The 16,314-nt window shown below is 36.6% G+C and overlaps 1 protein-coding gene across 1 annotated transcript; it reads right to left on the reverse strand.

Annotated features, from left to right (window-relative positions):
• arpp19a (cAMP-regulated phosphoprotein 19a) lies at nucleotides 1–11,640 on the reverse strand. The gene is made up of 3 exons (XM_067389014.1): nucleotides 11,503–11,640; nucleotides 3,943–4,062; nucleotides 1–2,167 (listed from the first exon to the last, which is right to left on the reverse strand). Exons 1-3 carry the CDS (start codon nucleotides 11,545–11,547, stop codon nucleotides 1,994–1,996), a joined length of 339 nt encoding a protein of 112 aa, XP_067245115.1. The 5' UTR covers nucleotides 11,548–11,640; the 3' UTR covers nucleotides 1–1,993.
• Between the last annotated feature and the right edge of the window lie 4,674 nt (nucleotides 11,641–16,314).

Consider the following 16,314-nt stretch of genomic DNA (forward strand, 5'->3'; position numbering starts at 1 on the left):
TAGACTCAAAACCACAGAAGGTTTGCAAAACTATTTTATTTACAAGTCAAAATGGCTCAAAAGCGGCCACAGTTTATGCTCATGCAAACTGTGGACAATTTACTGTAGTGCGACGACGTGGTGTGAGGAGCCGATAGGCTGTCTCCCTCCTCTGCATAGAAGACAATGTACAGGAGATCTCATGGAGTTTATTACACATCAGAAGGTGGAGAAGTATCCTCACTGCCTGGTGTCTACAACCAGACACAAATGGTGTATGAACGTGGCGTTCTAGAACTGCTTGCCAATCTGTGTGTTGGCACTACATCATTATAAGGCTTTAAGCTCTATAATACAAGGCAAGATGACAGCAGCCTCAGAGATCTGCATTACATGCTATAAAACATGACAAACCGTGTCCTCCACTTAAAGCTGAAGCATGACAAAAAGAAACGAGCATTCTCATGAAAGAAACAGGGTGCAGATCAACCACATCATTATTAGAGATTAATTTCTATTCATTATTGATTCTAGCACTTAACTCCATAATTAATGGAAAAGTTCACGCTGAAAGGAAAATTCTGATATAATTTACTCACCTCTCTGTTATTCTGACCCCACATGACTTTATTTGGATGTTACCTAGAGTCTTCTGAAGCCATGTGATAAATTGTAATTCACTTAAAAAAAAAAAAAAGTTGTAACATTTTACAATAAAAGGTTCCATTTGTTCGCATTAGTTAAAGCTGCATTCCTCGATTTTGGCCCTCTAGCGGTTAATAAACAGAACTGCACGCGTTTTGCGGAAGAACATTGTAGTTACTTTTCTCTGTACATTTCTATGGTGAGTCACGCAGTTACTGTGATACTCTGCGGCGTCTGGTCTGAAATAGTCTGAATATAAACACTTATTATAAGTGTACCGTAATGATTCAGGGCAAGACAAAAACACGGTTTGGAAAATGGATTCATGTTTTAAATTCTCATTATGTAATATTTGTAAATTTTGAACAAAGAAAAGTTACAAACAGCAGCTTTAACTACATTAGCTAAACATGACCTGGCAATAAAAATAGCATTTAATAATCTTCAAGATCCATAAATACTAGAACAAATGTATTAACTAATGTTATTTAATGGGACCTTATGTAACGTGTTACCCGAAAAAAAGCTCCTTCATGTTTTTATGGTATTTTTGCATTAGCAGCAAATGCTAATGGTTGCTACATTTCTCAAGACTGATTGCAACACATTTAAATGTTTTGTGTTATTGTGTATGGCACCAGAAGACTCAAGATATAGAAATATTCACTGTACTGTACTTTTTAAAATTCCTTGAGCTCTACAACCCTTTCCCTCTACAGACTTTGTTTGAAAAAGAGCAGCCTGGACATTCAAATAAACATCTTCCTTTTCCATTCACCAAAGGAAATAAAGTCATACGAGTTGAGTAAATAATGACAGAATTTTCCTTTTTGGTGACCTATAGTCCTCCCAAGGCAGAGGTCTTAGATCCACGGTCCTGGAGAGTTGAGCTTCAACCCTAAACACACCTGAACCAGCTAATTAAGTTCTTCCGGATCACTTAAATCATATTGGTGTGAAAATCAGTTGTGCAGAAGCAAGGTGGATATAAACTTTGTAGGACAGTGGGTCCCCAGGAGCTCTAAGCAGTGGGTAATACAGGAATGGTTAGAATTAAATGCAAAACATCTTCTAAAATGCTGATGCCCTCACTCACTAGCAAATATGTACACTTTCAACTACATACTACGACACATTTAAAATATCAGAGGACCTTTGAGAACTTCACCGCCTTTGGAGCCACGACACGACCCAATCCATCTCACAGTGCGGCAGTACAGCTCTGTAACATCTGCAACCCTTGAATATTCAGTGTATTTTCAGATAAGACAGGAAACGAGAGAGGACGAGGGCAGGAATGCAGGATCAGAGATTAATGTGGATGAAGAGACAGGAAGTGGGAGTGTGGAGTGAAGGACAGCAGCAGGTATCAGCCTGCCAGTTTGCTGGCCACCAGAGAGGGTTTCCTCTGCGGCAGGTCCTGAGGGGTAGGGATGTGGTCTCCGGTGATCTCTCCGGTCTTCTCCGTTTGTGCTGCTGGAAGCTGCTTGTTCTTTATCTTGGCCTTTGCCATGTTGTAGTCGCCAGAGTCGAAGTACTTTGGCTGGGAATGAAATCAGTCGAGGAGGATTTATTTGCATGCGTGAATTATGGCACAGTAAATGTTTTAATTCTGTTCCAAAGCACTTTGAAAGATGTTAGTCTGTAAATGTACATAAACATATTCACGCCACTGAATGGGAACACATTTTAATGTCACAAGCAATGCGGCAGATGCCATTTTAATCCTAAAACAGGCCTTCTACATGTCAGAGGTGTCTGTCTGCAAGATCGTTCGAAGGTTCAGAATAATTAAAAGGTTAGTTCTCCCAAAACTGAAATTTCTGTCATTATTACTCCCCCTCATATAGTCCCAAAGTTTGTAAGATCTTCAGAACACAAATTAAGCAGGCTAGCTGCAAAGTGTAAATCTCCATAGTAACTTAATGTAGATTAATTTAGCCTCCCTTCATGCAACCGAGTCAGGGCTAAATTCAGCCAGGATAACTGGAAAATCCCAGCTTAATCCCTTATCTTGCTTTTGTGCAATACCCCCCAGGCGAGGAATAAGAGTCTTAACTAGCAAAACGATCCGTCAAAAAAAAAAAAAAAAAAAAATACAACCGTTTATGCTTTATAAGCACAAAATATCGCCTTGAACATACTTCCGGTTTCCGCATTCTTCAAAACGCTCACGCTATATGTCCTACGCCTTTCCTATTCAACTTACGGAATGAACGTGGTGCCAGTTTTTTCCGTAAGTAGAATAGGGAAAGCGTAGGACATACAGCGTATGCGTTTTGAAGAATGCGGAAACTGGAAGTACGTTCAAGGCGATATTTTGCGTTTATAAAGCATAAATGGTTGTATTTTTTTTTGAAAATTACCAATCGTTTTGCAAGATAAGACCCTTATTCCTCGTCTGGTATCGTTTAAAGCCCTTTGAAGCTGCACTGAAACTGCAATTTTGACCTTCAACCGTCTGGAGGCCATTGAAGTCCAATGGAGAAAAATCCTGGAATGTTTTTATCAAAGACCTTAATTTCTTTTCGACTGACGAAAGAAAGAACATCTTGGATGACATGGGGGTGAGTAAATTATCAGGAAAAGTTTATTCAAAAGTGGACTAATCCTTTAAAAGAGATTGAAAGTGACCATAAAAACATTTGTAAAGTTTTCTAAAGATTTTAAAAGATTTAGTAAATGCTGTTCTTTTGAACTTACTTTTTTTCAGAATTCTTTGATGGATAGAATCACATTTTCCACAAAAGAATATTAAGCAGGATAATTTTTCTCAACTTGATCCACTATTAATAATTGAGCACCAATAAAAAAATGATAAATTGAGCACCAAATTAGCATATTAGAATGATTTCTGAAGGATTGTGAGACATTGAAGTCTGGGGTAATGATGCTAAAACATTTACTTTGCCATAACAGGACTAAAATTATATTATAAATTATTTTAAAATGAAAACTAGTTATTTTAAATTATAATAATATTTCACAATATTACTGTTTCTACTTTATTTCAATCCATTAAATGTAGCCTTGGTGAGCAGAAAAGACATCTTTTAAATTTTTTTTAAAAAGTAATTAACATTTTTTGACTGGTAGAGTATATGACAGAGTTTAATTTTCTCAAACTGACCAGAATTCCTATCTGTAACAGTTCTCACGCCATCTATAGCTCATGACTCAGTCACACGATGCTGTGATGTTCTACTGCCTAAAGACCTGTGATCTGTATCTCTTCTTATAACCCAGTGGTCTCATAACAAAATAAAAGGGTTTTCATTCCGCCGGTGGGAATAAAAAAACAGTATGAATGAATCTCACCCCCTTCTGCAGTCTTTTTCTGAGCAGATCGGATCCACCGGGTTTATTACCCAGGTGAGGGTATCTGGCCTTCAGTTTGGCTTCCTCCATTTTTTCTGGACAGATCTTATTCTCCTCATCCTGAGAGAAAACACACATCACTCACATATTTTAATCAAATATATTTAGGACATTACAGCACCATTTAAAAATTACAAATATCTTAAGGACTCGCATAAGAAAGTTTTTCTAAACAAAATTATGAAATAATAAAATCACATATGCGTCATGCCTGAGATCTTATTAGGAGATGACAACCTCAGCGGCTCTAAAACTGGAGAAATTATAATCATATAAATCATATAAAGCCCTCAAACAGCTCACAACAAGCGAGTACCAAATTGAGTGCTTTTTCCCGGCTTATAAATGCACAATTGTCACAATAGCCAAGTTTACATGTAGACTTATTTGTCATTCCGATTAAAATCATTCCGATTGAAAGATTTGGTGGACTGTTTACATGAGTCTTTATCTAATCCGCTACGGTGTTTACATGTGGCAACGCTTTTAATCGGAATGACTTTGTGACATGCGCACAATAGGTTATGTCCTGATTGCTGTCTTGTATTCCTGTCAACACGGAGTTCCATTATTTCTTATGTGCGCTATTTTTATGTAAAGTGTTGCTCTTAAGAAGAAACAGCGTGATTCTGTTGTATATGCAGGATGGTATGAGGAAAAGATGGGCACAGGAGGCTGACCTTTTTGGTGGCCATGCATCCTTTAAGGAGCCTCTCAATACTACCCCTCCCTCCTCTGAAAATCAGAAGCGTGTGGATGAAGGTCCGAAGTAATGATACACTGAGTTCCTTCAGTGTATTTAATAAATGCGTTGTTTCAGTTTAATTTTGCCGCTGCAATTGTGCATTCTGATGACCCCTGGCCTCTTGATGTGATGACGTAGATGCAAAGTAGGGCTGTGTACAAAATATTGATATTCTCATTTTTTCAAACAAATATCAATTCTTAAATCCCAAGAAACGATTAGTGTAGTCTGTTTTCAGTTGATGAATGAGCAGAATATGTAGTGCCTCCCACCAAATAAATTGCAATAATCTTTGTGCTTTGTTTCTTTTGATATGAAGCTAAGTCTCAGATTTCAAATGACATCCATCTTATGAGATTCAAAAAATAAATACCGTTTTGGCACGGTTTAATGTGATGTGACAGATCGCTGTAGCGCCTCAGTTAAAGAGAAGCGGCAGCATGAGCGCATGTGAACATCCTCTCCGCTTTAATACCAGTTACAGCACAAAATAAACGCGACTAAACATCTAAAAGGTATATTAAAATATACAGTACAACTTACCGAAATCTGTATCATGTCTCGTATAATAGCTCAGTGTTTCAACCTCGAAAGACGTCAATAAAACAGCTTGTAAACAATGTCACGTAACATCACATTTACCTCAGAAAAACATTCAGTGACCATAAATTTAGACAGCTAGAAAATGACTTCTAGAAACTAACATTCTGATAAATATAGCTATGCACCATTACATATTAAAAAATAATTATTATTTTTATATATATAATTTTTAATGTTCTTCAATATTTAATGCATGTTTGAATAAATCAGTTATGACAGCTGGATTTAAATGTTTATATTTAAAAAAAAAAAAAAAAAAAACATGAATTGGAGTAGAAATATGATTATGTAATTCCAAACTTTATTTATAATAAAAATATCATTGAGTGTAATTTAAGTGTTTGTATATAAATATGTTAATTTAACCTTCAATATTATTATTGTAGTACCAACTGACTCCCATGTGTAGTTTACAGCATTAGTTGAGAGATTTTTTCCTCTAGAAAATTTGCCATGTACTGTAACTGAAAAACTACATCCAAAATAATCGATATCGAATTGTAATCCAAATCGAATCGAAAGCATGTGAATAGTAATCGAATCGTGAAAAATGTGTCAATACCCAGCCCTAATGCAAAATAATCGGTTTAACTCATTCGTTTTACATGGCAGAATTTTTGTTTTGTTCGGTTTATAGAAAGGTTTATCCCACTCCTCTCCAACCGATTACAATTTCATTAGGATTGGCCATTTTTATTCCGATTGGGGTGCTAATATGGAGCATTTTCATTCGGAATGGACTTTTAAACCGATAACAATGCTCCATGTAAATGCACCTAATGCGTCTTGGCGAGCATTTTGTAAACTAAGTCTGTCAAGTGAACGTGCCTCTATATTGGATCCGTGCTTTGCTCTTAAAATAACAGCAACCCAATAAACGTGCTACTGTCTATCATTAATAGGGCTGGGTATTGACAAGTTTCACGATTCAATTCGATTACTATTCACACAAAAGACTATATATAGGGCTTGTATTGTGCCTAATTTTACTAATTCCCGCAGGTTTTGTGTTCACACCACTGCACATTAGCCACCTCTTGTCTCAAGCAGCTTGCATGGAATTGCTCAAGTACCAAAATGACTGACTGACTTAATGCTTTTTTAACTCGATGCTTAAATGGTTAATCACACACAACATTTTTGTCTTGGAAAATATCCAGTTAGTTTTGGAATCAAATTAGTTGAAAACGAGAACGCAAGTTGTGTAACAGTATATTGGGCCAGCCTGTGCATAAACTCTTGAAGTGACAGGAGTCTAATATTCCTGCTGCTGTCTGTCATGTTAATCAAAGATACAAAGAAATATAAAAATACAAAATAAAAAAAAAATAAAAAACACAAAGAAAATCATTATCTTCTCTTGACTGAATAACTTTTGTAACCAAATTTAAGCATTAATATGTATTCAAATTTTACAGTGAACACTATCCTGTTATTTTACATTTGATTTCATTTTTGTAGAATTTCTTACCTGAACATACTGTATACCCACCTGAAAAACTTAGTTTATCTCATCTCTTTATTCTATTGCATTTATTTGTGCTGTTTATTTATTATTTTACTACTGTCTTTTTACTCTAATAAAAATAAAATCTTGCATTGAAGAAAAGCATTTTGTATATGCAGTATCAACTATAGTTCTTTGAAAGGAAATCGGAATTTGTATCGGCAGGTTACACTTTAAAAAAAATAATAATAATAAATAATAATAATAAAATAAATCGGAATTAGCTAAGAAAATTGCAATAGGTTCATCTCTAAATCATATTCAAATCGCATTTCTAGAAATCCGTTTCAGTCTGACTGCTCTGATTTGATTCTGTGCGATTTTCTCACGCCATGTAAAACATAAAAGTCAGATGTAGTTATAGGAAAAACATTGAAAGTTGCTGCAGAAACAAGTTTGTGTTGTTGTGACAAGCAGAAAATGACAATATAACAGACACATTGAAACCGGCAGCGATGATAGCATGGAATAAACCCACACATACCAGCCTCCTATGTTTCTGCCTCTGCCACATTAAGCTAGTGTTATACTTCCGTGGGTGCGAGGGTCCGCGAGATGTAAAAATCGGCATCAGAGGGTGTACCCAGAGGCTCTTTGCGGACAATCCCATACCTCCAATTTTTTATGAACACGCGGACAAGAACGTGGGGTCAGGCTAGGCTACAAAAGCACCAACTGCGCATGCACTGGAAAAACAATGTGGACGTCAAATTTGAAGAGAGGCTGTGTGAAGGAGTCTTGCCTTTCACACCTCTACAAATCGTTATTAAAACAATACAAAGACAGCCAGATGTGCGATAATAATGACGTGCAATTATCCATGTTTGTTTACTGTTCAAGCTGATTTACTGCACTTGTGGAACACGTTCGCCGAGAAAGTAGTCCGCGTCCGCGCTGCCAACCGTCTGTGTACGCGTCCGAACTGGAGTATAACCGAGGCTTAAAGGCTGGAATACACTACATGACTTTTAAAATCAGGGTTAAATTTTTAAACAGCAGGCAACATACCCTTACCGACTTTGTAAATGGTTACAGAAAAATCACACACTTCCAGACTAAAATTATTCGGAACTCAAACAGAAACATGTGCCTCGCTGCCAGGAGACACATGACAGGCGAATCAAATGCAGGAGATGACCCCCAGTAATGGAAGATATGACCCAAGTGCGTTTGGAGATGGACAGGGGTGGGTAGACAGTCAGTATGGACTCAACAGATAACAGGAGTTAAAGTCCAAAATTCGCATCCAAAATTTGCGCACGTTAAAAGAGTTATTTACACACTGGCTCCAAAACCTTCGTCTGTCATAAAAAAATCAGATCAGGTTTGATTTTCTGCGTTTTCGCATCCGTGGCATGCATTTTGAGAGACATTTTGACAACTCAGAGCCACCATACAAGCAAACGGCAAAATCCCGTGCGCTCGGTGCGCTCAGAGCTGTCGAATCACAACACAGGAACCGCTGGCATTCTCGTTACGTATTTTTGAAGGAGGGACAAGGAAGTCATCAGCCCGTTTTTATGACAGTGGAAACAGCGGTATACAGATAAGTAAATTATGTGAAAAATACTGTGTTTTTTTACACGCGAAACAGGAACACATGTTATATTGCACACTATAAACACAATCAAAGCTTCAAAAAAAACATGAAAAACAGGACCTTTAAGGCCAGAACACACCGAGCCAACACCGACGAACTAGTGTCGACGAAAACAGACTGTGGGATTGGCTCACGTCGGCAGCAGCCGTGTCCAAAGTTGCCCTGACACACCAAACCGACGCTCGACAGCCAAGTAGCACGTCAGTTCTGCGCCTGCGTGAGATGAAATGCCTTTCCAAACCAGCAGGCGGCAGTAGCTGAACAGCTAATCAGAATGATCAGATGGCCCGACGAGCTCCAACGGCGATTCAACATTTTGAATCGGCCGAAAAAAAGCAGACAAGGACCAATTTCAGCCGATGGTGCGGAACACACTGAGAAAACTTAGTCGGCCGACGAAGAAAAACTGCCCGGCGGCCGACCGTCGGCTTGGCGTGTTCCTGCCTTTAAGTAAACTTTGATACACTCAGGATAATCTCATTGCTCCTTGATGAGATGGAACTCTCCTTCCTCTCTACGCAATCTCAGGATTGGATGGACCCAATATTCCCAATATATATTCTTTTTTTTAAGAAGAGAGAGGACAACTAAAATCATGCTCACTGATTGAAGGCTTCGATTTATATTACTTTGCAAATTTTTTCACAACAGATTCATTAATACGCATTGGACTCAGTGTGCAAGGTCTCTGTGCGTGAAGAATTTCTAGTATCACGAATACGAAAATTTCAGACTCAGTGTGCAAAAGCCTTTAGAGGTAAAGTTTTATCTATGTTGTTACCTTTAATATAATCAATTATCAGTCGCTGTTTACATTTAATTTAATATAATCAATCATTCACAGCTATTGACGATTTAATCCGGCTACTTATCCAGGATACAGTGTACATGTCAAGCCCTGGACAATGATAAATATCTAATAATGAATGAATCCGGATTTACCTCTGCAGCGCCAAAGTCATGTGATTTCAGCAATTTGGCGGTTTGACCCGCGATCCGATTCATGATTCGATACACTGATTCATTTATGCTCCGAATCTTCCTGAAGCTGTGTTTTGAAATCGGCCATCTCTAAATAAGTCGTTTAGGGATGTGCAACGATTAATCGTGATTAATCGTTATTAATCGTTAGCAAAATAAAAGTCTGTGTTTACGTAATATATGTGTGTGTTCTGTTTATAATAGTTATGTATATATAAATACACACACATACATGTATAAATTTAGGAAATATATGCATGTTTAAATACATATATATATATATATATTTTATAGTACATGTAAATATAAATATTTTATATATATATATATATATATATATATATATATATATATATATATATATATATATATATATATTTATATTTTATATTGTATGTGCCTGTATTTATACATAACTATTATAAACAGAACACACACATATATTACGTAAACACAGACTTTTATTTTGCAAACAATTAATCACGATTGATTGTTGCACATCCCTAAAGTTTTTATTTTGTTTTTTTGCCGCACCAAAAGTATTCTCGTCGCTTTATAATATTAATATTGAGCCACTGTACTCACATGAACTGATTTAAATAGGTTTTTAGTACCTTTATGGATCTTGACAGAGGAAGTGACATTGCTCCCTATGGAGGCCTCACGGAGCCATCGGATTTCAACTAAAATATCTTAATTTGTTTTCCAAAGATTAACGAAGGTCTTACGGGTGTGAAACGATATGAGGGCAATTAATAAATGACAGAATTTTAATTTTTGGGTGAACTAACCCTTTAATGATGCCCCAAAACAGGCAGTTAAAAAATTTATTTAAAATAATCTATGGGGTATTTTGAGCTGAAACTTCACAGACACATTCAGGGGACACCTTAGACTTATATTACATCTTTTAAAAAGACGTTCAACAGCACCTTTAAGATGCAGCAGTTCAATGTGGCGGCTTCCTATTATCATATTGTAAATAAAACAGCATCTGTATTACAAACCATATTGTGTGGTTGCGGTCATTTTTGGCATATTCAAAAAACAATTTTTTTCTCTTCAAAAGACTGTATGGAGCCACTGGCATTAAATTTGTTTTGCCTGTATATGATTTTTTGTCTACCAAAGTGATGGTTGCCATTGACTTGAATTATACGGACTACTAAGGACCACGGTTTCAGATAAAAATCTTTTTTAAAAGAAAAAAAAAAGACACCTACAGCTTGGATGGCTTGAGGGTTAGTAAATTAACAAATTGTCTCTCAAAAAAAAAAAAAAAAAAAAAAGTCTCAAATGATGAGCCTAAATTTTAAATAATTTAAGGTCCTTAAAGAAAAATCATATCATATGCTCAAATGTTAAAACAATTTTCAATTTCATTTCATTATTAGGGGCACCATAAACTGAAATTTTATTAGGAACTTTCTAGAATTTATTCATTATTTACAATGAAATGATGGTGCCGTTTTATTCATTGTTTGGTCCTTCAGAATGTCATCATTCTAAGGTCTTTATGTAAATTCATGTGGATCTCCCTTAGCATTGTATACATCCACAGACTGATAAGATGCAGGTTATAAAACACATTTAAGGTCAATATATTGAATAGCCTACTGTTCAACAGTTAACTTAGCTTCACATGCTAACTGCTAGCTAACATCACCACAACCCAATCTAGAACAAAACAAACCAACTGCAGCATTATTACGAATCACATCTCAACATATACATGCCTATTTATCTATCATGTGGTTTAATAGAGCTGGTCATTTCTAAGATTGAATTAGAATGTTGGCATTTGATGATAGAAGGCCTTTATACATCAGTGGAGAGCAGCAGGCTTTAAACAACATTCAAACAGTACGTTAACCAGACAGAAAATAAAGCAATCATCACATCTATCAACGATATTACAGTAGATTTATGCGAAAATTGCCTTTTATTCGCTGTCTCTTTGATTTAATCGGACTTATGTGAGTCTGTAAATACTGTTGTGTAGCGGAAAAGCTCAAATCTTACTGACTGCAGCGGTATGATTTAATAATATTAAAATATACTTACTTTCTGCTCCTCCACATTCGCTTCCTCAGGCTTTGTGTCCTCCATTTATTCTGATATAATCGGTCTGCGATGTTTAAAAATCACAATCTGAGCTCCTGATCTGCGGACTACTGTAGTACAGCCCGCTCACGAAGGCGGGATCATGAATATTAACCACGCAACGTGACGTTCGCAAGTTGAAGGCTTATGAATAGTAATTACGTAACGTACAGTTGGGCGAACGAACACACACACACACACACACACACACACAAATTGGTGTTTTAGGCCTTCATCCTACAAATGTAAATAATGTAGAAATACAAATAGGCTAACTTTGATACTGTTTTACCTGCACTGCAGTAATATATGTATAACGTTATATAAAACTTTAATTTTACCTTCACTGCAATAATGTAAACGTAAATATTTTGATACAGTGTTCAAAATTTCATGTACAATATTGTAAAAATCTTTCTTTAAGGCTGTAACAAGCAGCAGAGGTGGCAGTGGTCTGTCTTGAGTGGCCTAATTTTTTAAATTTTGTTTAAAAAGTTGTTGCTGCATTGGGAAACAGGTAAATTTAGTCCAGAGGGGAATAATAATTGAATTTATAGGTATTTTTGACATTCACTATTCACAATTTGTCAAATTAATTTTCCAGTGAATTGAACTGGTCAAAACTAATATGGAACGAGAAATGAATAAAAAATGATTCACGCAAAGAACATGATTCACACATGCATAGCCAATTTCACATGGATATTGCTTTCTTTTCTTTACTTAGCACATTTTTAGCAGCTTAAGAAGTTAAATTTTAAGTGTAAAATTCAAGACATTTCTCTTTAAATACAGACAAGACTATTTAACTATTCTAATACACAGAAACTAATCTAACACATTTAGAAAAGAAAAGAAAAAAGAAAAGAAAAGAAAAGAAAAGAAAAGAAAAGTAAAAGAAAATAAATTATATTAGGTTCCCTTTTGGTTCACTCGACCCTGCAGCGGTCTTGAGTGGCTTAATTTTGTCTAAAGTTGTTGCTGCATGGGAAACAGGTAAATTTAGTCCAGAGGGGAATAATTGTATTTATAGGGATTTTTGACATTCACTGTTTTACAATTTGTCAAAGGTTGGAATCGATTCCATTAAGGGGAATCGACTCCTCTTTAATATTTTTTAACACAAACCGTGGCCTGTAGCCAATTTCATTTGTCAACACAATCATGTCACATGTAAAGAAATAATGTTCAGACTAAATAAACAGATCTGGTCATGACACAGAGTATGGTTTAGGGTAGGATGATTATTTCAGCATTGTGTAGGCAATCAGTGCAATGACTGACCCAATGAAATCTTTAGAATCGGTTGCTGGGCGGGGTTTGATCTTACTCTTTGTAGTTTAGGACAAGAAGAATAAATCAATCGAAAACAACAACAATTAATCACACTCACGCGAAGTATATTTATATGTGTAAAGACCCTAAAAAAAGTTTATATGTGTAAAGTGTGCATGAGTCTGTTCCTGAACAAAATGCTTTTAGAATTTAACAGGAATTTTAGCTATAGTTTTATGATACTGGATAAAATATATGTACCACAAATAAATAAAAATCTATCTATCCACATACATAAGTGCATAGATACGTGTATGTAGGTAGGTATGTATGCAAATAGAATCTACCACATAAACATATTACTAGTCTTTACACTGTGTCAACTGTCTGCACCTGACACAGGAAGCACGACGTGACAAATCCCCTAAGTAAATGCCTCATTCTATGAACAAGCAGCACTTGCAATACGTCTAATAGGAAGGATAAATGGATTTGCAACGGTCGCTTTGTCACGCCCGGTGTAGAGAGTTTCTCGCTGTGTGGCACGGTAAGACACGTCAATGTTAGATGGTGATGCTATTAAAAAAAAAAAAAAAAAACAATAGAAAAAAAAACAGTGAGGAATCGATTCTTGGAATCGTTTCTTTTCGATTACAGAAACAGGAATCGGAATCAATTCCAAAAAATCCAGAATTTAACAACCCTAGTAAACGAAGCTTGGGCGCACCAGATAACACGTCAGCAGTGTCACTGCGGAGTCGTGAACGCGGATTGACAACAGACCCAGAAGAGAAGACAATGCTGAATAAAGTTGTAGTTTTTGTTATTTTTGGACCAAAATGTATTTTCAATGCTTCAACAAATTCTAACTAACCCACTGATGTCACATGGACTACTTTGATGATTTTTTTATTACCTTTCTGGACATGGACAGTATACCGTACATACATTTTTAATGTAGGGACAGAAGGCTCTCGGACTAAATCTAAAATATCTTAAACTGTGTTCCGAAGATGAACGGAGGTCTTATGGGTTTGGAACGACATGAGGGTGATTCATTAATGACATAATTTTCATTTTTGGGTGAACTAACCCTTTAAATTAACTGTTTGACCCAGGATAACTCAAACCACCAGTTACACACAATTAAATGTCAAAATAATAATGGAATTCACAACAAACAACCACCCACACAAAAGATTTAATCTTATCAAATTGTAATGTGCAATATCAAAATTGGAAAAACACACTTTCACAGAGAGGATCATGGCAAATACACAAATACAAAAAAAGTCCTTTGATGTGGTATGTCCTGTAATTATTAGTCCATGGGGTTAAGAGTTCGTTTCTCAAAATAAAAAAACAAAAAAAAGTTGGCAAAACATTTCAATAATTTCAATAAACAATCAACAAAGTTTCAATAAATCAAAATATTCAGAAAAACAACAGTTCAGAATCAAACGTTTACCCCAAAAAGAAAACAAAAATAAGTAAAGCTTCAAAGATAAAAAAAAAAAAAAAATAGTGTGTGTGTGTGTGTGTGTTGTACTAGGGCGAATGATGTCAGGGAAGCTTTTGGACGTTTTAAAGTGCGTTATTGGTAGGAAATACCTGATTTGAGTTGAGTTGAGGTGGGCAGTTTTAAAACCCAACACATTGGGCAATCGACATCGGTCAGGGCGATACGACAGTGCAGCAATTAATTCCTCTTTATTCAATGAACTGAAGACCTGAGGTAAAAGGCCAGCAACCCTAGCAACCGCATAGCAACACCCTAGCAACCATTCAGATTACCCTAGCAACCACATAGCAACACCTTAGCAACCACCCCGGGTACCCTAGCAACCACATAGCAACACCCTAGCAACCACCCATAATACCTTAGCAACCGCATAGCAACCACCCCAAGTACCCTAGCAACCGCATAGCAACACCTTCGCAACCACTCTGCGTACCCTAGCAACCGCATAGCAACACCTTAGCAACCACCCCGAGCACCCTAGCAACACCTTAGCAACCACTCTGAGTACCCTAGCAACCACATAGCAACACCTTAGCAACCACCACAAGTAACCTAGCAACCGCATAGCAACACCCTAGCAACCACCCAGAATACCTTAGCACACCCTAGCAACCATCCAAAATATTATTTCTAAATCTACTAAATCTATTTCCTATCTATCTATCTATCTATCTATCTATCTATCTATCTATCTATCTATCTATCTATCTATCTATCTATCTATCTATCTATCTATCTATCTAATCAAAACTACTAAACTAAAACAAAAAAAGCATGCACTCGCAAAACATTAAGAAAATTTGATTTAAACAGTAAGACTAAACATAACAATTAATTTTCTGTCATTTATCAAAACAGTTGTTACCTTGTCTACTAAAACGTGTAATATTTTAAAGCGTCTTTGGTGTTTCCATGGTTTCTACAAAATAAAACCGGAAACCGAGGGTATGACGCAATTGACAGGCGACTCCTCACATTCATTCACTCCTCCAGCTCATTCAGTCAAACTGACAGATAAGCTTTATTTGTAGGGCAACCTTTTGATTTGAAACGATTTGTCTTTTTAACATCTTCAGTCTTTTTAAATGTAAGTTCCCCAAACCGGAAGTGCAACCCATAATTTGAAACACAGTAGGCTAGTCATGGGCTGTGTCCGAAAACTGGAAAAGGCTGCCTTCTGAGGACACATTTCAAGGTAGTAAGGCATCAAGGCACGTCCGAATCCAATGTTAGCTTCACATCCTGTCTCATGAGATACCTTCCTCAGATCGACTTTTGAAGGAAGCATGGATGTATCCTTAGCTGCCTTTGATATTCCACAATCCTGTGCTTTCCATTCTGTGACAGTTGAGCTAGAAAAATAAAGATGGCGTCCGAAAGTTGCATTTGCTGCTCAGTTTTTGTATAAATGTACGATTTTGACCAACATATTTCAATTTTGATATCATTTCTATCGATAAATTATTACTGTAATAATTAAATATTTGTTTAGTTCTCACCAAAGCTCGCGCTATATTGCTGTAGATCATTAAACTGTTATGCTGCCTCAGAAGTCTGTCCGAAATCAATTTCATGAGGTACCTTCATGCACAAACGCTGCCGTACAAGTCATTCTCTTATAAGACAGCGAGGCAGCAAGACAGCTACCTAGGTTTTCGGACGCAGCCATGAATCATAGACAGTAAAAGAAATGGACACAGCGACCCCACTGGAACTCAATTGAGTCAAGTGAAGCCCATTGTAACACAGTTCGTAAATATGGGAAGAAGGAGGCGGGAACCGGCGAACATTCAACAAAACTTTAATATAAAATAAACAAAGAACACGAAAGTAATGCCGGCAGACCCTCGCGGTAGTGATGACCGTCTGACACCGATGCTCCGACACAAGCTTCGAACTCGGAGCAGCATTTTTCATGAACTACTGCTTCGGAGCTTGCTTCACTCTAAAAACTCCTGGGTTATTTCTTTAACCCA

The sequence above is a fragment of the Chanodichthys erythropterus genome, chromosome 7 (genome assembly GCF_024489055.1).
Source record: "Chanodichthys erythropterus isolate Z2021 chromosome 7, ASM2448905v1, whole genome shotgun sequence".
Taxonomy (NCBI): Eukaryota; Metazoa; Chordata; class Actinopteri; order Cypriniformes; family Xenocyprididae; genus Chanodichthys; species Chanodichthys erythropterus.

Excerpts from the sequence above, each read along its gene's own strand:
- arpp19a (XM_067389014.1), bottom strand. The coding sequence starts at position 11,547 with ATGGAGGACACAAAGCCTGAGGAAGCGAATGTGGAGGAGCAGAAA. Across the intron at positions 4,063-11,502 it reads CGAATGTGGAGGAGCAGAAA|GATGAGGAGAATAAGATCTG; the intron begins GTAAGTATATTT and ends GTTTTCTCTCAG. Across the intron at positions 2,168-3,942 it reads GAAAAAGACTGCAGAAGGGG|CCAAAGTACTTCGACTCTGG; the intron begins GTGAGATTCATT and ends TTTCATTCCCAG.